This window comes from Callionymus lyra, chromosome 13 (genome assembly GCF_982586985.1).
Source record: "Callionymus lyra chromosome 13, fCalLyr1.hap1.1, whole genome shotgun sequence".
NCBI lineage: Eukaryota > Metazoa > Chordata > Actinopteri > Syngnathiformes > Callionymidae > Callionymus > Callionymus lyra.
The window spans coordinates 7,639,188-7,661,678 of NC_141830.1; the positions used below are offsets into that span (position 1 = coordinate 7,639,188).

Genomic DNA, 22,491 nt, shown 5'->3' on the forward strand with positions numbered 1-22,491 from the left:
AAAGCTCCTCCACGGGCTGCATATTTCTTGTATTCTCAGCTTTTTTCTTCCCTGATGCTGACCTCTTTTGTTTTTTGTCCATTTCATTTGTATGTTCCCTCATTTTGTCCCGATCCTTTTTTTTTTTGGTGTCTGGCTGTGTTGTCCTGGATGTTCGTGTGTTGCCTTTCGGGCTGTTTTCGTCTGAAATACCATAGATGCGTTTGCACCTTCTCCAGGAGACGGTCCTGCCACGGCCGCGGGTCCAGCTACTGATGCCTTCGGTGAATCTGGTGGGTGACAAAACAGCCTCGTGTAAAGGATGAGTGCTTGAGTGTGTGCTTGAGAATTTAACAGCTGCTTTTAATCCCGACTTTGCTTCTTTTTTCCCTCATGAGGAGACAGTAAATCAACTACTGTCTCACCACTGACCCTCACATCTCTTCATCTACTTCTCTGAACCTTCGCAGTCATTGGACTCAACAAATGTTTTTATAATTCAGTCACATTCTAAAGTATATAATATCCTTAATGTTTCACTTTTTTAGTTAATAATGCTGGACTCACCAAGTCCATGCTTTCATCCTATATTATATTATTAATGTTATACATGTATTTAGAGAAAACACTGGAAGAAACATTTAATAATATTATTTTTCTATATGACATTACATTATTTAAGATAAATAGAAATACAAGATGATTCTTAAATATTGTACTAAACTCCACAGGGATAACGATACGATATATTGCAATAGTGTTGGAGCATGAATATATTTGTAGTATTGTCGAGTACTTGACTCTGGTGTTGCATAATTTACAGACCACATGACTCTTGATGAAGTCGTAACTGCTTTCATCTGTTTTTAAAAACCAAAATATATCCAAACATCAGGTTTAAAAGCGACTAGACTCGACTGTATCCTCTCGTCCTTAGCCATCGCCAAGATATCTTAGTTGTAAAATCTTCCATAAGCTGTGTATGATGTAATGTGCGCTGCCATCTAGAGGCCTGAAGTTTAATTGCAACACAAAAATTAACAAACCCAGTAAACATTTGCATGTTAATTGTAAAGAGTTAAAATGTTATTATTTTATTTAATACACTCTTTATTCAATATATACAGGACACACTGAAGGAAACATTAAATCATATGATTTGTAATCTGAAAATCAATTTAAAGGAAAATATAAATATGAGGTGATTTAAAATGTTATTCTAAACTGTATCTTTTCCTCTTGCATATTCTGGAGGTTTTATGATTGTAAACTGTAAACATTTTGGCCTGAAAATGAACTCAATCCCTGTCATTTCTCTAAACTGTATGACATGTGTGCGAAACGAAAGGCTCTTGTTGGTTAAGATGAGTAAAAGATAGTATTTCTGTCAAGAATAATACTTCTAGTAAGAGTAAAACTCACGTAGAAGAATTGGAATTTGGAAGTTTTAGATGAATACAAAGTTAGTAAGTATGGTCTAAGCCTCGCAAAATAACTATTAAACTTCCTGTTTGGTAAATACACTTTTATCATTTTGGCCCCTTTTGTAAGTAAGTAAGTAAGTAATATTTATTTATATAGCGCTGTCATTGAATTGCTATGATGTTGCACAACAATTCACCATAAATATAAATACTATGATAAAAAAGTAAACATTTCAGCTTTTAATAATTAAATAATCATATTAAAATCTAATATGAAAAAAGGATTTTTAACGCGTTAATAAACTAAATAAAATATATACCAAAGACAAACGCTAGGGGGACTTTGTAACAGCGAGGCATGGAGGATCGTGTTTTGTGACTGAAGTTAATGAGTGTGATTTAACTGATTAACTGTCATTAAACTAACTCATATTAATGCTCTGCTAGTGCTCTAACATTCATCCGACCTTGACCCTTCTTCTCTCATCGCCACCTCCCTAACACCCCCCTCCCCCTTCCTTGCTGCTCTCACCCCCGAAGACCCCTTCGCCACGACCGAGGGAAGCGCTGACATCGCTCCGGAGATGGACCTGTTCGCCATGAGACCCACCGAGTCCAGCGCCGCCGCCGCCGCCGCCATCAACCCTCCATCCACTAGTGAGGCGCCGACCATCGTCGCCCCCATCGCTGACCCCACCCCTTCTTCTTCTTCTACTTCTTCCTCCTCCACCGTCACCGTCACCACCACCACCTCTGACAGCACCACCACAGAGTCTGCAGCCGCGCCGACTCTAGATCTCTTTGGTGGTAAAGTCCGCTCGCTCTCATTCTGCTTCTCAGTGCTTTTCGTTATGCATTATGACTGTGATGATGTTGTCGATGATGCTTTTTATTGACGCTCCTCACATTCTAGGTTTGCTTTTCTAACCTGGAAAATCAAGCACGTCAACCTCCTCTGACGACACAAAATCACTATTTCAACGTGTCAGTCCAACTATTTCTAATCGTATTTCGACCTTATCATCAAAAAGCAGATGTTTCACCTGGTTTTCAGCAGAGGCGGTTCAACCTGCTTTGATTTCTCACTCGACACTAACTGATGGAATGAAGAATGAACTTTTTTTTATATCTTCCTGCTTGTAGAGCTTCAAAAGAACTGACTGATTTTTTTTCTTGCACTTTAAATAACGTGGAGTATTGCTCAATCTCACACCTCTTCCACCAAACTAGATTTTAAAAATATATAAAACATTGGGACATTATAATTTAATACGTTTTATAAGCTCATCCATAGAGTGGGTTAAGTTTCATGTGACCAACAACAGATTTACAGTAATGGGTCAGAGACATTGTTTTCAGTAGAAGTACTGAAAAGGTATTTTATCTAATTTTGGATGATCGATACTGCAGTTACACTACTCTGACTCTAGGTGGAACCAGAAACTATTTTATAGGAACTACAGATCGGTCCTTTAAGGCAGGGATCCACAACTTTTTTCGCACCACAGACCAGTGAAATGTCAGAATTATATTGTCAGACCAACCCTTTTAGATAAAAAACGTAATAAAAAATGTATTTGAGAATGCAAAGTAAATATTATACAAGGTAACATCTCTCTCAGTAATGGTGACCTGAGCGGCTCCTGTAATGCTTTGCCGCCCCCACACTTTGGAATACATTATAAACTGTTGGATTCTAAGTTGAATTGTTTAATAATCCTCAAAGCTACATCCATAACATTCAATAAACTGGGTGTCTAGACAATATTGAGTCTTTTGCCGGGATTGAAAAAGACATTTCTTCTTTATTTTTGTGGTGGAAGCTGTTCTAGTCAACCTAAGGTTGAGCAATACTCTCCAGCTTTCTCACAGTAACAAGCTCTGCACTCACACTCCTGCTTTCCTTCATCACTCTTCTTTACTCATGGTTCATTTTGCACTGGACTTGAAATCTGAATGTACATCTGATTGTGTGTCCCTGTTCATAGATATGTTTCAATCAATGCCTGAGCAAAGCCCTTCCACTGAATCCAAAGCTGCTACCACTCCTAGCGTAGACCTTTTTGGTGCAGGTACAGGAGTCGATGTCCATGTCTCTGTGTGTGGAACCTCTTCATCACTCCTGGTTTCCATACGTCTACTCCTGTCTATCTGACTGTGTACCCCCCTCCCCGACACCTTTTTGGTTTCGTCCCCCATAGTGGTTTGAGATCTGTGCATGAGTGCCACCCATCGTGAAACTGGACTGTCCTTGTGGCTGCTTTGGACCTCTTTAATGCTAACACTGTTTTTTATTTGCTCCCTAAAACCTCCACGGTTTTCCTTCTTCTTTCTGCCTTTTTTTCTTTGCGTCTGTAAATCAGACCTTCCTGCTGTTTCTCGCGGGCCCTCTCCTTTGCCCGAGCTGGCTCCGGCTGGAGACATCGTGACAGGTGAGACGAGCTTCACTGCTTCTTCTGACTTCATGAGGAGTGTAGCAGGTCTTCACTGATCATGAAGCGTTTTGCACGGCAGAGGATTCAGGCCTTCCCTCGCTACGCACTTGCATCTGCCTTGAACCGACAAAAGCGCATCATCGCAGAGACACTTTTACTGAATCTTTCAATCGTTCTTCTACCTTCTGTTCAGACTCGTTTTCTACTCCCGCTGATCCTCCTTCTCCTGAAGCTCCTGCTGATGCTGCACCTTCATCTCCAGAGACTTCTCCCCCGCCAAAAGCAGACCCAGAACCAGTCATTGACCTGCTCGGTATATACAGACGTTTACAAAACCGGTTCCATTTAAACAATTCACATTCCATTTTCTTCTTTCTTTGCATATTCCATTCATTGTCGCAGTTGTCCCAAATGACAGGTGAATTGTAGACTAACTATTAGCATTGTAGCGACAGACAAAAATAGAGCTGTAGTTGATAGAATCCTTGAGATCCCTGGTGCTGATGCACGCTTGTTTTAACTTGGTACAATTTTTAAGATAACTTTCACATGAAAGGAGCGCTACTGAAGGCATTTGTTTCTAGCGCCCTCCACTGTTGAATCAATGTAATTGCATTGTCGTGAAATTAGTGTCTTCAGTTAGCATGTGCAAAATAAACTCTCTGTTGGAAGATTAGAAATTAAATCTGCTTGTTAGTAGGAGAAAATAAATATTAGTATTAAATTATAAAGTATTATTGAATCTTAAAGGTTAATTTATGTTAAAACCAAACTCTCCTGACACACTCACATGTTTCAAATGTTGAAGTCTTTCTCTCCAAAATGCAGTAAGTCTCTCATCTTGACCAGGTTTTGAACTTCATAAAGTTCTCCCCCGTCTCAAATCTTGACGAACGAGAGGTTATGAGAGCGGAGTCAATAGCTCTGAAAGTAAGAACAGGAATTTTTTAATTTATCCTGAAAGAAACTGGCAGCCAGTGAAGAGTTTTAAGGACCGGAGAAATGTGAGTTCTTCTACTAGAGCAGAACATTCTGGCTGCAGAGTTTTGTATTAACTGCAGGCGAGACAGATCCTTCTTTTTTGGACATGAAAATAAACTGTTACAATAGTTAAAACGAGAAGATACAAACGCACGGATTACAAGCTCAACACCGAGTTGTGACATCATTTTCCTTTTTTCTTAGAGATTTTCCTCAGTTAAAGGTTAAACAGTTTCCGGTCAGTCCCCTTAGAAGCTCCGTATCCTTTTTTTCTTGATAGAAATATTAATCAGGAGAATATTTAAAAGTGCCTCAACTCAGCTGTTTTAAAAAAAAACTTTTTTTGTAGTTAAAGATTTGATTTAATCAAAATCAAGTTGAGATTTCCTAACATTGAAATCCTTGAAATACATGTCATTTCACGTGTATGACCTTGATGTGACATTAACCCCTCGTTGCTCTCCTGTTGTAGTCCAGGGTTGACCTTCTAACCCCTTTTGTACCTTCCATGCTGCATTGTGGACCGTGCAGACTCCTTCAGCGGTCCTGCCGAACAGACACAAAGTTCTGCTCCTGGAGGACCAGGAGACGACCTGCTGGGAGGTGAGTGGAAGTCTTGGCTGTGCTGGTGTTGAATTGACGACGTGGCCATTAAACTGATTGAACTCAATTAGTAAAAGCTTCTTATAAAAGATTGATGATGTCAACTTGGCTTCAGTCTTGGATTTCCATCACACAGGAAGTGATTCGGAAGTCAGTTGGTGATGTGAAAACCTTTAGCCAATTTTCACTTTATTGATTTCTTAATTGACATCATAAAGTATTGCCGAAACAACCTCTATTATTCATATCTCGTATAAGGTTATTTTGCAAACAGGTTTCTTAATACTGGAGTGGTTGATTTCTAAAAAATACTGGCTACCATCATGATATAGTCAGACTTAAGTTGAACTAAAATAACAAACTGTTGCATCAAGAATAAGATATTAATATATAAAGTTTAGTTAATAAATGTGAGCTTTAACCTCAGAGTCATGTTGGATTTTTATTTCTTGATGGGAAATGTTAATAGAATGTATCACTCTCTCTTTTAGTCACTAGAAGCAAGCTAACATTTTGCTAACATATATAGCATTAAGCTAATTAGCCTCTATAATGTGGTAAGTAGTGGTGTGTATTGGTAAGAATCTGAAGATACGATACGTATTATATTACATGGGCAACAAAATGATATATTTTGATACTAGTATTGTCGAGTACTTGACGGAATTTACAGACCACATGACTCTTGACGAAGTCCTAACTGCTTTAATTTGTTTTGAAACCAAAATATGTCCAAACATCAGCTTTAAAAGCAGCTGGAGTCGACTGTATCCTCTTGTCCTCAGACGTCTGAGGGATCTCGGGGGATTTCATTGTACCTATAACTGTGTGGGACTTAATGAGTGCTGCCTCCGGTGGCGAGAAGTTTATTTGCAACACATAAATACACCATGAATATTTGCCTGTTAATTGTAAAAAACAAAAAAATTAATCATTTAATTACAAACTTAATTGTAGTATACACCATAATATAACTATGATGAAATTTCAATTCAATGCCATAAAAATCGAAACAAGATTTCATGATTTGTATTTAATTCAACCATTCAGTAGTCTGATGACACTTGATATACTGTCATAGTACTTTGTCCGTGAAAAATAAAATAAAATACAGTCATAAAATCTGGATTTTGCCTTGATTTTCTATTTTGGATTTTTGTACTCGCAGAAAAACTTGAGAAATAAAATGTATGTCGAATTAAATATTAAAAATATAAAAAATTGAAATAAAGAAATTCGAGGCCTTTTTCCGAAAATGTATTGATTATTTTAAAAAGATGCCATTAAATTTGATTTTGAATTTATGTTTAAAAAATCAAAATCAATGGATCCTGACATTTTTTTGATTTGCATTTCGAAAATGAATATGGAAATGTCACCTACAGTACCAGGAGTAAAACATCACATTAAAAGACTATATATATGTCATTAAATCTGCTCATAACCACAAACTCTCCCACCAGGTTTGATGTCGCCCACCCTGGCCCCGACCGCCGCCCCGACATTGGCTCCCGCACCAGTACAAAACGATCTCCTGGAATCAGGCTTCGACTCTCTTGGCTCTCTTCCATCGCCAACGCCCCCAGTACCTGCTGCAGTACCACTGGCGCCGGAACCAACAGCGCCCTCTGGTGGATTTGATGCATCAAGTAAGAGATCCTCCTTCTTTTTCCCTTTCTTTACTCGTTATTTCTCTTCAGGACTGTCAGTGAGGGCGACTGCGCTCTGCACTGTTTTGTGTGATTAAAAGAGGAGTTTGACGCTGATGTTCGTGCCGAGAGCTTGACTTGTGCACGACTGACTCAGGCTGACACGCTGATTATGTAACACTCTCGCTCTGCACTGCTTTCTCTTCTCGGATTTATTCTCCTTATACTCCTCACCTCTGGTTCAAACACCGGCTTCTCTTCTCTCAACTGACTCTTCTCTCTCTCTCTCTCTTTGATTTGCTGCTCATTTTTCCACCCCACGTTTCCTCCTTTCACGCCCTCTTTCTCTTCTCTGGGGCATTGCTTGCTTCTTCTTCTTCTTCTTCTAATCTGTTCATGGTGAGTTCAAGCTTGTGATGAAAGAACACGAGAGCATGTGGAGACCAGCGAGGAAGTAGTTCAGTGTCGTCAGAATATTCAATGAATTGAACATTTTCAAATGTTGAATAATTCTAGTGAAATGTTGTTGTTTTTTTTAAGCTTTGAATATCTTTTTGGGAATAATTAAATCCAGGAATTTCTGCATTAAAAGGTTGATTTTTTTTCTTCCAAATATGTTTATTATAATTATACAACCATGCACATGTGCATAATGAATTAATGTATTTATTTATCTATTTATGTATTGATTAATTCATTTTTGAATGAATTCAAACCGTTTTACATATACATTTTGATATTTTAATTCCAATAATTCATACATACACTTTCTAAATTCAATTATTCATTCATAGCCTTTTTAATTAAATATCAAAATGGTGGTATAATAGTTATTACCAAAAGTAAAAAGCTATTAAATAACTTCCAGGTAATCATGGTTAGAACTATTATACCAACATTTTTATATTACATTTAAAAGGCTAAATTCCAAAACATTTAATTTTTTTATTAAATAATTTTTGGAAGTAAAATATCAAAATCAATTTGTTCAAAATAAATAAATAAAGTATTTTAATGTAGAATTTATTAAATCAACTAATAACATTATAATTAAATGGTTTTAAAAAGCAGAAGTTTCAACATTTAAAATGTAATTTAATTTTTCCACTTGACACTGATCTACTTCCATATCCTGGACGACTGAACCTCTGAAGCTTCTTACGATTGTCGAGGATTTGCATGAAGCCCTGGTCGTCTCCTGCATGAAGCAAATCCCGCCGTAATAACTTCACCGTCTTTCTCAAGCTCTGGTTTTTAGCCATGTGTCATCAACGCTGCTGCTTCCTGCTATTATTAGATTCACATGCGAATGTTGCAGACATTCTCTCTTCAATGTTGTGTTCAAAGACATTCATATTTCAGTCGGTGGAGTTACTGTCATCCTGGAATCACACAAATGGGATTTTGTTAAATGAATGTTCGTGGTAACAAATTAATATTTGTACCAAAAAATTTCAAGGAATTAAACTTTATTTTATTTTATTTATCTGACCGTTAGCCCTTAGTTTATATGCCTCCCTCAGAAACTGTGAAACAGTGTTTATATTTTCAATAAATAACATTTTACAATTGATTTCTTAAAATGTTCTCTTCAAATTCTAAGATTTTAAAAGTAAATGTTCTTAATTTCCACCTTGAAAAGGTTGCTCGATACAGCGAGTTGTATGACGCCAGCCCACTGGGGGGCGCTCTCAGATATAAAATGATAATAACGCCAGGATTTTCATTGAATTGATTTTAAATGTAAATGGTAGGAAGTGACGACACTGTATCATGAAACCTCATCAACACAAACTGTCATCTGGATTTGTATTTTTTAATGACATTTTCAGATGATTTTCTATAAGTAAATTATACATGTTAATATTTTACTTTATATTTTGTTTTTTAATATCGTTTCTACGTCTTTTTAAGGCTATTTATTCACCAATTTAAATAAATACATACACATTGTAGTAAAAACATTTAGTACATAATTATAAATACTAATACAATCTCTTTGTGTTTGATGATCTACTGACTCCTTTAAGAAACATCTTAAGACGTTTCTATTTGTTCAGGCTTTTCCTTGATTTTCTGGAACTCCTGTTGTGTTCTCAGTTTTATCTTGATCTTTAAAGTATATACTTTATTGAAGATTGTTTTGTTTGTTTAAGCGCTTTTTGACCCTGGTCTCGAAAAGCGCTATAAAAATAAATATTACTTACTTACTTACTTACAATGATTAATAAATAAAATTATTAAATAAAATGAACACAATAAGATAATGATAAATATATCAACATTAAACGTCGATAAACTAACGAGAATATAATGTTTTCCTCCCGGGAAAATGAATTGTCAACTCCTGCAGTATCAATAATGGATTGCAGATCTATCGTCGTCACACACTAGTTAATAAAATACAAATGGAAACATCTGCGTGACACCTGGTTAAAATCCGTTTCTCACTTTTCATATTTTTAAATAAACATACTTTGAAAAATGTCACGCATGTCTCTGACGGATGACGCCTCGTCTGGTTCACATCTTCCTGCTCACATCTCTAACTGTTATCTTGGCGCCCCTGCAGTGATGGGGGGACTAGGCGACCTGCTGATGCCGGCGGTGACGCCGCAGAGCTCCGGCGGGAGCACGGGGGGCAGCGCGGGGGGCAGCATGGGGACCCCGGTGGCGCTGGAGAGCTTCTCGGCCGTGCCTCCTCCGACACCCCCGCCCACCAAAACCATGGGGGGGGATCTGGACTCGTCGCTGGCCAACCTGGTCGGAGGTAGACTCGCCCTCGCCGTGTTTCCCCCTGACAGGTGTCACATGTCCACCTTTTTCTGTCTCTTTCAGATCTAGGAATGAAGAAGAAGTAAGTTTGATTTGTTCTTTTAAAAATACAGATATTTGGTATAACATTGTATAAAGATAGAGTTTGAATGTACAAGTGTATATTAGAATGCTTAACATTTAACATTGTTTTATATATATATATATATATATATATATATATATATATATATATATATATAATGAAAGTTCCGTCAAGTAGCTCAGTGATCTATTGCTAATGTCTGGTGACACTATTATACCAAGATTCTTACACTGAATTTAAAAGGCTACGAATACAAAAATACTGACAATTTTGAATTATTTGAATTAGAATATGAATCTCTATGAGCACAATTTTATTTTAATTTTAAAAAAAGAATACATTTATATAAATGCAAAAATATATAAGATAAATAATAAATAATTAATAGAAAATATCAAACACATATATATATATATACATATATATATATATAACAAAATATTATATTGAATTAAAATATTATTTATCTTATATATTTTTGCATATATTTTATTATATATCTTATATATATATATATATATGTTTGATATTTTCTATTAATTATTTATTATTTATCTTATATATTTTTGCATATATTTTATTATATATCTTATATATATATATATATATATGTTTGATACTTTCTATTAATTATTTATTATTTATCTTATATATATTTGCATTTATATAAATGTATTCTTTTTTTTTAATTACAATAAAATTGTGCTCATAGAGATTCATATTCTAATTCAAATAATTCAAAATTGTCAGTATTTTTGTATTCGTAGCCTTTTAAATTCAGTGTAAGAATCTTGGTATAATAGTGTCACCAGACATTAGCAATAGATCACTGAGCTACTTGATGGAACTTTCAGCCTTGAATGGAGGCACCATTACAACAAAATGTTATATTGAATTTAAAAATAGTAAAATATTGAATTTTGAACATTTGTTTTGTTAATTACTGGGATGTAAAACATCAAACTCTGTGTGTTATTATCAAAATTATTGAAATAAATTATTTAATATTCTGATTGCACTTCTATACTCTTAGATTATTATTATTTTTAACCATTGAGTTGTCCCGGGTCAAGTTGACCCAGAAGCCTGAAAACAAATGTGTTTGTGATATCCCTTGTGTTGTTTCTGAGTCAAGGTGAACCAGAAGCCTGAAAACAAATGTGTTTGTGATATCTCTTGTGTTGTCTCAGGGTCAAGGTGAGAATAAAATGAATAGTGACTCATACATTAAAATTTAATAATTTCATTAAATTCAAGATGAAAGTATGTATTCATAAGAAAGAAATTGTCATGATGAAGTCATAGTATTATTTTTAACATATATTTACATTCTGCTGTGTTTGAGTGTTGCCTGTAACCTTGACAACTATCAGGGGCCAATACTGTTCTTTTGTCCAATACATTAAAAAAAATAAAATCAAACATGAGGTTTATTAAAAGTATGGTAAGTAAGCACTTCATAAAGCAAGAATTATATACGGTTCACCAATCAATGTCCACAAAGTAAAAGATTAAAAATAAGACAAACACAATTAAAATAAATACTGTTAATTATGAATAAATCATTATTTTGACTTTATATAAATAAAGAAACAACAGTTTTATTCACATTTCGTATTCTGACTCACACAGTCCCTTGTTTTAAAACAAGTTTTCTCATTTGCCCATCTTTAATTTTTCACTCAGAGACCCGATGAGTGAGAGGAAGCTGACAGGAGGAGCCAACTGGACCCCCAAGGTGGCCCCGACTAGCTGGGGAACACCCGGAGCACCCATGGTATGTAAAAGACAATGTTTTTATTACATAAATATATACATACCGATAATGTCTTGAACACAGAATAGATGAATTCATATGTATTTTATTCCATAGTCTGGAGCAGCTCCTGGGGCGCCAGGTGCAGCGCCCCCTGGTGGACCAATGGTTCCCCCAATGAGCGCACAGCCAGCCTACAGCATGGTGAGACGCTAACCACTGTGGAATCACCTGTTTGATCCTTCTGTTTTTTCTCATTCATGTTTCTGTTTTGCAGGCTGCTGCTGGAGGACCAGGAGCCCCCATGATGCCCCCCATGATGGCTCAGCCAATGATGGGTCAGCCCATGATGAGACCACCGTTTGCTGGAGCTGCTGCCCCTGGAGCGCCGGTAACTTTGATGCATGTGTCATGGTGGAAAAGAGACGTTTGTGTGTCCAAGAATACTCACAAATTAACAAAATATAACAATACCTTATGATAAATGTACATTTAATGACCTCTTGTATATGTATCAAGTCAAATCTGATTGAAAAATATCAGAATTATGTTTATTTGTGGAAGTATATCAGTGGATTATCTTGAATGGTGTTTTTAGTGTTTAACATTTTAATGTTTTTAGTTGTTTAATCATTAAATTCAATTATTTCTATGTTGAAAGCCTTGCATTACGTACTTTATTAACTTAATTTACAATATTTTACAAACATCGTGATGAAGCAAAATTCTAAATATATATATATATTTTTAATGCATATTATTGTCCTATTTTTTTTAATTTTAATCCCCTAATGGTTGCTTCATTATTCTTTTTTTGTTATTGTTGTTACATGTAATATTTTTATCAAGCAAGATGTTGTTACCTTTGATTCAGTTATTTTATTTATTTATTATTTCTTTGCCATATTTAATTTCTTTCTTTGTTTGTTGTTTGTAGCTGTTTGTTTCTGAGTCTTTATACATTCATTTATTTTATTTTATTAAACATATCCACATTAATCCATAAAAACACAACAAGTATATATAGCTAATTATCTTATGATAATGAAGTTGTTGTATTTTGATTCCCTTTGTGAAATATTTATCATTATTATTGTTGTCGTTGTTGAAAAGCAAAACTAAACAAGCTGATTTTTTTCATTAGCCTTAATTCAATAATGAAGTTTATTTTTAATTTACAAAGTTACTTAATTTCTTACTTACTTATTTACTTACTTACCTAGTTACTTACATACTTAGTTACTTACTTACCTAATTATTAACTTACCTCCTTACTTACTTACTCATTTACATACTTACATACTTAGTTTCATACTTTCTTAGTTACTTACTTACTTAGTTACTTACTTACCTAATTATTAACTTACCTCCTTACTTACTTACTCATTTACATACTTACATACTTAGTTTCATACTTTCTTAGTTACTTACTTACTTAGTTACTTACTTACTTAGTTACTTACTTACCTAATTATTAACTTACCTCCTTACTTACTTACTCATTTACATACTTAGTTTCATACTTTCTTAGTTACTTACTTAACTAGTTACTTACATACTTAGTTACTTACTTACCTAATTATTAACTTACCTCCTTACTTACTTACTCATTTACATACTTACATACTTAGTTTCATACTTTCTTAGTTACTTAGTTACTTACTTACTTACTTACCTACTTACTTTCTTGCTTACTTACTTACTTACTTACTTACTACCTTACTTATTTACTTAGTTACTTAATTTCTTACTTAATAAGTTACTTACTTACCTACTTACGTACTTATTTACTTAGTTACTTACTTTCATAGGTACTTACTAAACTACTTACTTACTTATTTACTTAACTACTTACTTACGTACGTACTTACCTACTTAATTACCTACTTACTTACGTACTTATTTACTTAGTTACTTACTTTCATAGTTACTTACTAACCTACTTACTTACTTATTTACTTAACTACTTACTTACGTACGTACTTACCTACTTACTAACTTACTTACTTACTTACCTACTTACGTACTTACTTAGTTACTTACTTACCTACTAACGTACTTACTTACTAAGTTACTTACTTACCTACCTGCTTACTTACTTACTTGGTTACTTACTTACGTACGTACTTACTTACTTACTTAACCACTTACTTACTTAGTTACTTTCTTACTTACATACTTACCTACTTACGTACTTACTTACTTACCTACTTACTTACTTACATTCTTACTTAGTTACTTGCTTACATAGTTACTTATTTACTTACCTAATAACTCTAACACTGATCAAACAACTTTAACCCGCAGATCTCCGCAGCACCTGCTAATCAAAGTCCCAAAAAGCCCAAGGACCCTCTGGCAGAACTGGACCTCAAGGACTTCTTATAACCCCCCCGGCCGTAAGGATCTCAGGGTGCAAGAGTCAGTTTGTCGAGTCAGCAAACTTGTGAGATTCAGTCTCTCTTTTTTTATTTTGTTCCTTTATTTCGCTGCATATTCGGTGCAGCCGGACCCTCTGAGCTTAACATGGTGTCTGTTTACATCTCAGGATACCAGTAATGTTCAGTGACCCCCCCTCGTCCCCCTGACCCCCCCCTTCGTGTGATGTCGTAGCACAAAACTGTGAAAGTGAACCATAGCGGATAATATGTATATGAGTAAAAAAAACAAAAACAAATTATTGTGTCCACGTAGATGTCAGAAAAACAAAACAAAAAAACAAGTGCGAGCGAACGTGACGGCGTGTTTTGATTCTAGTGTCGAATGATGGACGTGTCGTGGTGTCCCAGGCTCCGCCCCCTTCCTTCCAGAACCCTCCTCCTCCGGATCCGAGAGAATGGTTTACAGAGAGAGATCCCACTGGTTGTACATAGATTTCTCCGGGATCTCTGACGTGTCTGTGGATGGAAGAAGAGAATATAAATGTAAATCTGAACATGTTACAAGTCGTGTGAGTCCTCATTACAGCGTATTTGGAGAAGAAAAAAAAGATATAAATATTATCTATATTCTAACCTCTGTGGGCTTCTCAAACATCCCAGCGAAATGTTGTTGTTTTTTTTTTTACTTTTCTTGTTCTCTTTCGTCAAGTGTTTGTTTGTGGCAGCTCCACCTACAGCTTAACAATCAGAGTTTAATCTTTATTTATTCTGAAATAAACAACTATCTGTTTAAAATAAACATGCATGCGATTAAAACTATATAGGATATGTTTTGATGTGTGGATTGGAATCCTGGTGAAACAATTATTTTTTAGTTGCGTACGACTCTTATTTGTCCCGTATTGTCGTGTTGCTGTGATTTTCTCCGCCGCACTCAAGAGTGTTTTTGTCGTTTTTTTGTTCATTTTACGGTACTTTAGTTTGTCTGCGCTGTTTGACAAGCCGACACTGGGAGCTGCTGTATCTGATGCAGGAACCTTTTCAAAAGTGGAACCTTCTTCTTCTTGATTTGTGTGACGAGGAGACGTCGCGTCTGTTTCCGTGTGTGCGTAAGAAACATTGTTGTTTTTTTTTTAAATGGTTGAGTTCAAAATGAAGGGGGTAAAAAAAAAAGTATTTTTGTTGAGATTATTTTCTTTATGACGCCCCCTCTCCTGTGCATGTTGACTCTGTGAGATGCAATAAATTCAATGGCAGATCAACTGCAGACGTTTCTTTTTTTTTATCCGCATGCTGGACGAGTCGAGGTGACGGGGGACACCCTGGAAAGGCTGTCAGTCCATCACGGGACACAAACAAAATGATGCTTCTGATCAATTGGATACAGTTCTAATGTAGTTGTACTCATATGTGTGAGTTTGCGCCCTTATATAGACTGATACTATATGTATCACGATACAGGGTCAACAATACAATATACTGTGTAGTCGCACCGAGGTTGTATTTGTAGTATTGTCCGAGTACTTGACTCTGGTGTTGCAGAATTTACAGACCACGCGACTCTTTTTAAATTAGTTTTGAAACCAAAATATGACCAAACATCAGCTTTTAAAAGCTTCTGGAGTCGACTGTATCCTCTCGTCCTCAGTCACGTTTCACAATTTCATTGTTCCTTTTGCTGTGGAGGATATGATGCCGTCTAGCGGACGGAAGTTTAATTACAACACAGAAATGAACAAACGCCTTGAAAATATTGAAATTGAAAATTTCTATTTTTTTAATTGAAAGTCAAAAAGGTAATCAATATAATTCTGTGGAAAACTGATACAGTATCGTGAAAATAAATGTTTAAGTGTCGAAATGTTTACCCGGTTGTCCTTTGCCTCTAAACCTAAGTAGCTGGGACAGTCGAAAATGATTGTAAATATCAATGAATCACACACACACACACACACACAGACAACACACCACAATAGTAATCTTGGTTTAATGGTCGACAGCCTTTTATAAACTCTTCTTGTATTTGGTCTTGAAATGATTTAATAGTGTGAAAAATAAAAACAACAACCAAAATTACACTTTTTTTCAACTCTATACAACAATATTTGTCTTTTTAGGATCATCGTTTTGAAGACACTAACACAGTCAGTCCATGTTTAACCCAATTAGGCCGTTTAATACATACAGTATTCAGTCAAAATATATTCCAAACCGTTTTTTTTCCTTTTTACCCCAAATAAAAATGTATACAATTCCATAAATAAGCACCAGGTTTTCTGGAGAAGCACCGACTTGAATATGTGCACAACAGATTAAAGGCAGAAACTTCCTGAAACAAGAGACGCGGGGAATAAAAAAAGCAGATTTTCGTAGATTTTCAAAAAGTTTGGAAAACTTTGTTTGGGGTCTTCAGTGGGAAGAAGACGTGAGCTTTGGAAGTATTTCAGTGCCATTGACAATTTAAATGTTGAAACTTGTTTACGTGAATTAATATTATTAAATCAAGTTCAATTCATTCCATATTGAATTAGTTTACTTTTCGGATTTTTAAAAATATATTTGAATTAAACATTTCAAAATACATTTTACACGTTCAAAACTCCAACAATTCAATAAAAAAAATCAATTCAATATATTTTGTATTTGCATCCTTTTAAATTCAATATATTTCAGCCAATTATGGTGGCAGAAGTGTAGCAACATGTTTATATTGAATTGAAAAGGCTACAAATTAAAACATATTGAATTGAGAACATTTATTTTGAAATTATTTCAATGAGAATATCAAACTCTATGTGTAACAATAAACATATTCACTTCAAAAGTGTAAGATTATTTTAAATTCAATTATTAAAAAAACAAAACAATGGTTGCAAATTATTGAAATCAACGAATTAAACCCGTTAATATTAAAATACAATTTTCAATTGAATTCTTTAACAAATAACCTTTTTAATACAAAGTTTCAACATTTGAAATTCAAATTCCACCAGTAAATATTCCGATGACACTGACATACTTCTGGGATTTCGTCGACGACAAACCTTCCAGTAAAAGTGTTTAAAAATCTTCAGTCGACACATGAAAATACAGATTTTTTTTTTTCTTGTTTTTTTTTGTAGCAAATAAATTAGAAAAAAAAACGATGAGCCACAGTTCTCTTGAAGGGCTGTCCAGTCTCAGTCGAGTCTGTGTTGCTGATGGAGTCGAGGGTCAGGCCTTTTTTTGGGGGGGGGGTTGAGGGACCGGGCGGGGGAGAGGGGGGGGGGGTTGGGGGTGCTGCTGCTTTTAGGGGTCGTCGTGGTCGCTAGGCTACCCTGCACTCGCTCGAGTCCCCGTGGACCCAGTAGCAGATCTGAGCGTACTTCAGGGGCGTTATCCTCACGGCCACGTTGTAATCCTGCTGCAGCCCGTTCCCGTTGACGTCCACCCACTGGTGGCCCGTGAAGACCCCGACGATCTTCCTCTTCCACTTCTTCTTGCCGGGCTCCTTGAGGCGGATGTAGACCCCGGAGCCGCTGGAGCCCGGCTTGGCGTCGCAGTACTGGTAGAGCAGGTCTTTGGACTCGTCCGAGACGGAGCAGAAGCGGTACACCAGGGTCCCGGGTCGGTCGTCGTCGAAGCCGGAGAAGTGGATCCGTCCGGCCGGCAGTTTTTTAATGGACGGGACCACGCCCAGGTCCATGTGCTTGACCTTGGGCGGCCTCTTGAGCTCCAGGACGGCGTAGTCGTAGTCGGCCGACAGGCCGTCGGACACGCCCTTGAACCAGCCCTTGGGCACCTGGGTCTTCTTGACCCGGGTCCACTTGAAGGACGGCTTCTCCGGCTCCACGCTGCGGCGGCTTCGACTCTTCCTGCCTTTTCCTTTTCCCTTACGCTCCTCCTTTTCCTGGACCTCCTCCTTCTCCTCGCCCTTCCTCCTCCGTCCTTTCCCTCCCTTCCCTTTGCCTCCCTTCCCTCGTCTGGATTTCTCCTTCAGGATTCCCACCCGGAGCTTCTGCACGCCGTCCAGGTAATCCTTCCCGTTGTGGACGCAGTGGGCGGCGGTGAGCACGTGTTTGGGCGACACCAGAACCCCGGAGCAACCCGTGGAGATCTTGACGGAAGTGGAGAACGGATACTTGGTGGAGAACTGCTTGTCGGAGATGGTGAAGCGGGAGTCGGTGCCGTAGACCTCTCGCTTCCGGCGGGCGTGGGCGGAGACGTTCGAAGAACCCGCCGCCGCCGCCTCCTCGCCGAGTCCCTGCACCGTCACCGAGGTGAAGGTGCGGCTGCCGTTCTCGTAGACCGTCTCGTAGGCGAGCAGCTGCTCCAGGTCGTCCAGCGACGGCGACGGGAGGCGGCGCTGGCACTCGATCCCGCAGGTGCCGCTCACTTCGGCCTGAGGGCGGGCGGAGAAGTCGGGGCTGCTGAGGGCGGAGGTGCGTCGGTTCCTCACCAGGGGAACGTTCCACTGCGGCCACGTGTACTCGTCGTCGTCGTCGAAGCCGCCCGCGCTCACCTCAGACGCCAGCGCCGCCACCGTGAGCAGGACACAGCACATGTGTATGGGGCCCATTTTGAACTGGGGCCTGGCCCTGCAACACAGAGACAGAAGACATGTTGGATTTTTTTTGGAGAATTATTTGTCTTAAAGGTTGTTTGTTGCACAAAAACGTTAGATTTTTAAGAGATTTTGAGCAAACTAGTGGTGATTTATTATAATTATATTAAAAAAAGATGATTTTAAGTGATGTAAACAAAACACAGAAAAAAAATTAGATTAATTAAATACAATACAAAACAAAAAGAGATAATACATCATAGTGATTTAAATTATACATTATTAATCAATTAAACACAATTACGGAATACATCTCGTTCATCTAGCTTTAGAACAACTTCAAATAGTATTAATAATGACTATATAAATACAAATACAAATATATATTTGGTGACTTTACCTTGAGTTAAAAAAAATAAAATGAGATAATGGTTTTATTTTCATTAGTAAATTGATTTTGTCCCTTTTAACTAAATATTTCCCTCAACGTTATAGCTAAGCTTTTATTTTATTTATTTTTATTTTATTAATATAAATAAATGACAACGTTTAGCGAAGTTTATAAATAGTGATGACAGGAATTGACCAGCAGGTGGCGGTAGCGTTTCTGAATTCTTTGCACAAACAAACTCTCACTCCACACGCAGAACCGAAGAAGAGCTGGAACCCAAATGGTAATTTATAACTATTTCTAACTAACTTTTCCACTATTTGATCACGTTTTATTGTGTCATTATCAACATTTGCTGAGGGGTTTTGTTGTTTTTTAGGGTAATTTTACTTACAAACAACAACAGAAATAAAGACAAACAACAAACAACCTTTGATTATAAAGGGAAAAGGAGGAAATTGAAAGGCGTAATAGCAAACAATGAGAACCTTGTACACATAGTTAGTCTAGATTACATTATATTATATTATATAGACTTTATTAATCCCTGTTAGTTTACAAATGTAATTTTTAAATCCACCGAAATAATAATAATAATTATAAAAAAACATCTTCAAGATTATTTCTGATTGTTTTCATATTGTGTTTATCACGAGTAGAAAAGAAAACAATTTATATTTAAAAGTAGGAGCCAAAAATAATTAAAAAATACATCTGAGAATGGAGAAGACTGTGTTACTATTATTATATTAGCAAAGTTAGCATAGCTGTTTTCCTCAATCAAATTCTTTATTAAAATAAATGTGTATACAGTTTCCTTCTTCTAGACCATTTATTGTATTTTCAAAAACGCTTTGACACCAAAAAAGCAACTTTATAAAGTGGGTTAGCGACAAAGTTTGGTGCAGCTCCAGTTGTGGCCACATGATGGCGGTGTTTCTCTTGATGTCGATTTTCCCCTGTCGTCGCTGATATGAATAACGACCATAAAAGACGATTTAGAAACGATTTTTGTGAGTGAGTCAGCGTTTAGAGCAGATAAATCTCACTGACAGTCTTCCGGGGGATGAACCGAGGGTGAGCTGAGACAGAGGCTTGGAGCTCGGCCACAGTGGTTAACCTTCTCCCCCAGTTAATGACCATATCTGGTTTCTGAGACTCCACTTTCCTCCAGACACACACACTGGCAAATAAGACATTAATCCAGATATTCCAGAGGGAAAAGTCTGGCAAGGAATAACAAATTAAAAACCATCAGCTGACAGGGAGGAATGTCCGCATCATCATCTGCTGACCAAACTGTTTTTATCCTCCACTTTATTTAAAAATGAAAAAAAGCTGTAAAATAAAGCTTTTCACGTCCAAAAATGAGGGAGTCGCTTCACAAGTCGAGTCTTATAAAAACAAATCCACAGACACCATCACCAAGACAGAGAGTCATAAAAAGTCACGACCGCAAAGTGCCATAAAACACACTCAACGAGAATACACGAGTCTGACCCTCGAGTTTTTCCAGCTGTGGAATTAATCCATGGTTTAGTTCAAAGTCTACAGTTCCTCCGATGATGATGATGATGATGGTGACAGACAGACAGATATCAAGTTGTGTATTATATTTTTTTAATATATATATATATATTTAATATGCAACTTGCACTTCTGTGTTTTTTGCTGACAACGACACATCTAAACAGTTTTAAATAATATAAACGTTTTCAAATAATGGGGTGAGAGGAAAAACGACGTGTTTCCAAAGTCCAGTCACTTCACTTCTAAAAAAATAAAAAATAAAATAAAGACCGATAGAAGGCGCTCTTATCCCGGGATCTGTTCGAAAGTTCAACAGGGTTTGCGAGAGATCAAAGTTATGATAAATTGTGATATTAAATCAATTCATGTTAAGCAAATGGCGAAGAAAAAAACTACCTTTTTAAGTTAAATTATTTATTTACTTTTTTTAATTTTTTAAATGAGTTGCACAGTTGCACACATAAGTACATAGTCTACAGGTCCTATAATAAAGAAATGAGTATCTAAAAAATACATAATAATAATAATAATAAAAAAATTGGAGTCAAAACGACAAAGAAGTCTTACCTGCTTGCATCCGATTAATGGGTATCCTAAAATCCTGCAGTGTGTTGTTTGTTTGTTTGTTTTTTTCCGAAAAGAAGACACTCCAATATGATCCCACTAGGAAACCAAGTGCATCCCAGAGGTGCTGGTGTCAGCGAGCGCCTCTATCCTCATCTCTTCCACGAGAGTCGCAGCTCCACACAGGCTGCACTTGATGCTGAGGAGGAGGGAGGCAGGCGGGAGGAGAGGAATTTAAAAGAGGTTTTTTTTTTTCTTTTTTTTTTTCTTTCTGCCGTCACTGACAAAAGCTGTTCAAATATGGGTGGGACCGAAGCCCAGCCTGGATCAAGTGGGGTAGTCAGGGGTGTGTGTAGGCTGGGCTGAGCCCCCCCCCCACCCCCCCCCCGGGTATTGTCACAAACGGGAGCACAGGGGGCATAAATCAAGCGCTCAGATAACACCTCCATAATGTTTTATTAATTATTATTATTATAATTATTATTGTAAAAGCCATAACATCTTCTAATAATTACTGAGAAACAGTTACATTATTATTTATTAAAAAAACATCATCAGTTTCCGTTCATTAGCTTTGCTAGCATAGCATACGACAAGATATTCCTTTGTTCTTCCCACAGTAGGACATTTGAGATGTGAGAGCAGCGAGTTCACATAAAAAAAAGGAAACAAACATGAATTGAAAAATAATTTCCAAAAATAATAAAATAAAACAGATGAATCTTCAGGCGCTCATGGCGGCCATTTTGGGTATCCACTGTCAATGCAGAACGTTTATTTACGGATAATACTTAAATCAAATTAAATCATAAGAATGAAAAACTATGATTCAATTATTTCTACAAAAAAAAAAGAAATGTGACAGGATTATATTTTTATTTAGGAAAGAAAAACTGCATAAACAATGCTAGTTTAATTCAAATTAATCAAGATTAAAGATTATTTTTCACTTTTTAACATTACATTTTTATTATAAAAAAAAGAATTTCCCTGTCAAAAATTATTAGATAGAAAGGTAATTCAAGAACTAATTAGAAAATGTTTATAATAAAACATTATTATTGAACAAAAAGATGTTAAATAAATTATGTAAATTGGAAAAAAAGTTAAAAATGAGTTTATTTGTAAAAAAGAATAAAACATTTAGCCAAAACTGATTGATAAAAAAAACAACTGACGTATAAACATTGTATAGAATATTTTCTCTTTTATTTTATGGCTTTTGCTCGTCATTATTTTTGTACATCTCAAGAAATTACCTTGAATCTCTTTCCAAATGTTTATTGTGGACCAAACATGACAACAATCAGTGGAACATCTACGTTGTATTGTAAGTAGAGCAGAGTCTTGTGGAGTTATTGCAGTACAAGTTGGGGGTTTATTTCATGAGGTCTG

At 36.5% G+C, this 22,491-nt stretch overlaps 2 protein-coding genes across 2 annotated transcripts in view; one reads left to right on the plus strand and one right to left on the minus strand.

The window, feature by feature from the left end:
* The window catches only part of snap91a (synaptosome associated protein 91a), a 44,440-nt gene extending 29,111 nt beyond the window's left edge, over window positions 1–15,329 (plus strand). The window contains exons 15-27 of the mRNA XM_087805402.1: window positions 198–272; window positions 1,944–2,210; window positions 3,392–3,475; window positions 3,767–3,835; window positions 4,032–4,151; window positions 5,351–5,422; window positions 6,886–7,071; window positions 9,644–9,841; window positions 9,910–9,928; window positions 11,618–11,708; window positions 11,805–11,891; window positions 11,965–12,078; window positions 13,995–15,329. Coding sequence (XP_087661528.1) covers window positions 198–272; window positions 1,944–2,210; window positions 3,392–3,475; window positions 3,767–3,835; window positions 4,032–4,151; window positions 5,351–5,422; window positions 6,886–7,071; window positions 9,644–9,841; window positions 9,910–9,928; window positions 11,618–11,708; window positions 11,805–11,891; window positions 11,965–12,078; window positions 13,995–14,075 — 1,463 coding nt within the window. The 3' untranslated portion in view covers window positions 14,076–15,329. The remainder of the gene's footprint in view (window positions 1–197; window positions 273–1,943; window positions 2,211–3,391; window positions 3,476–3,766; window positions 3,836–4,031; window positions 4,152–5,350; window positions 5,423–6,885; window positions 7,072–9,643; window positions 9,842–9,909; window positions 9,929–11,617; window positions 11,709–11,804; window positions 11,892–11,964; window positions 12,079–13,994) is intronic.
* Window positions 15,330–16,036: 707 nt separating this feature from the next.
* Window positions 16,037–21,545, minus strand: prss35 (serine protease 35). The gene is made up of 2 exons (XM_087805358.1): window positions 21,100–21,545; window positions 16,037–18,645 (listed from the first exon to the last, which is right to left on the minus strand). The coding sequence occupies exon 2, from the start codon at window positions 18,624–18,626 to the stop codon at window positions 17,376–17,378; it is 1,251 nt and encodes a 416-aa protein (XP_087661484.1). The 5' UTR covers window positions 18,627–18,645; window positions 21,100–21,545; the 3' UTR covers window positions 16,037–17,375.
* Window positions 21,546–22,491: the final 946 nt, after the last annotated feature.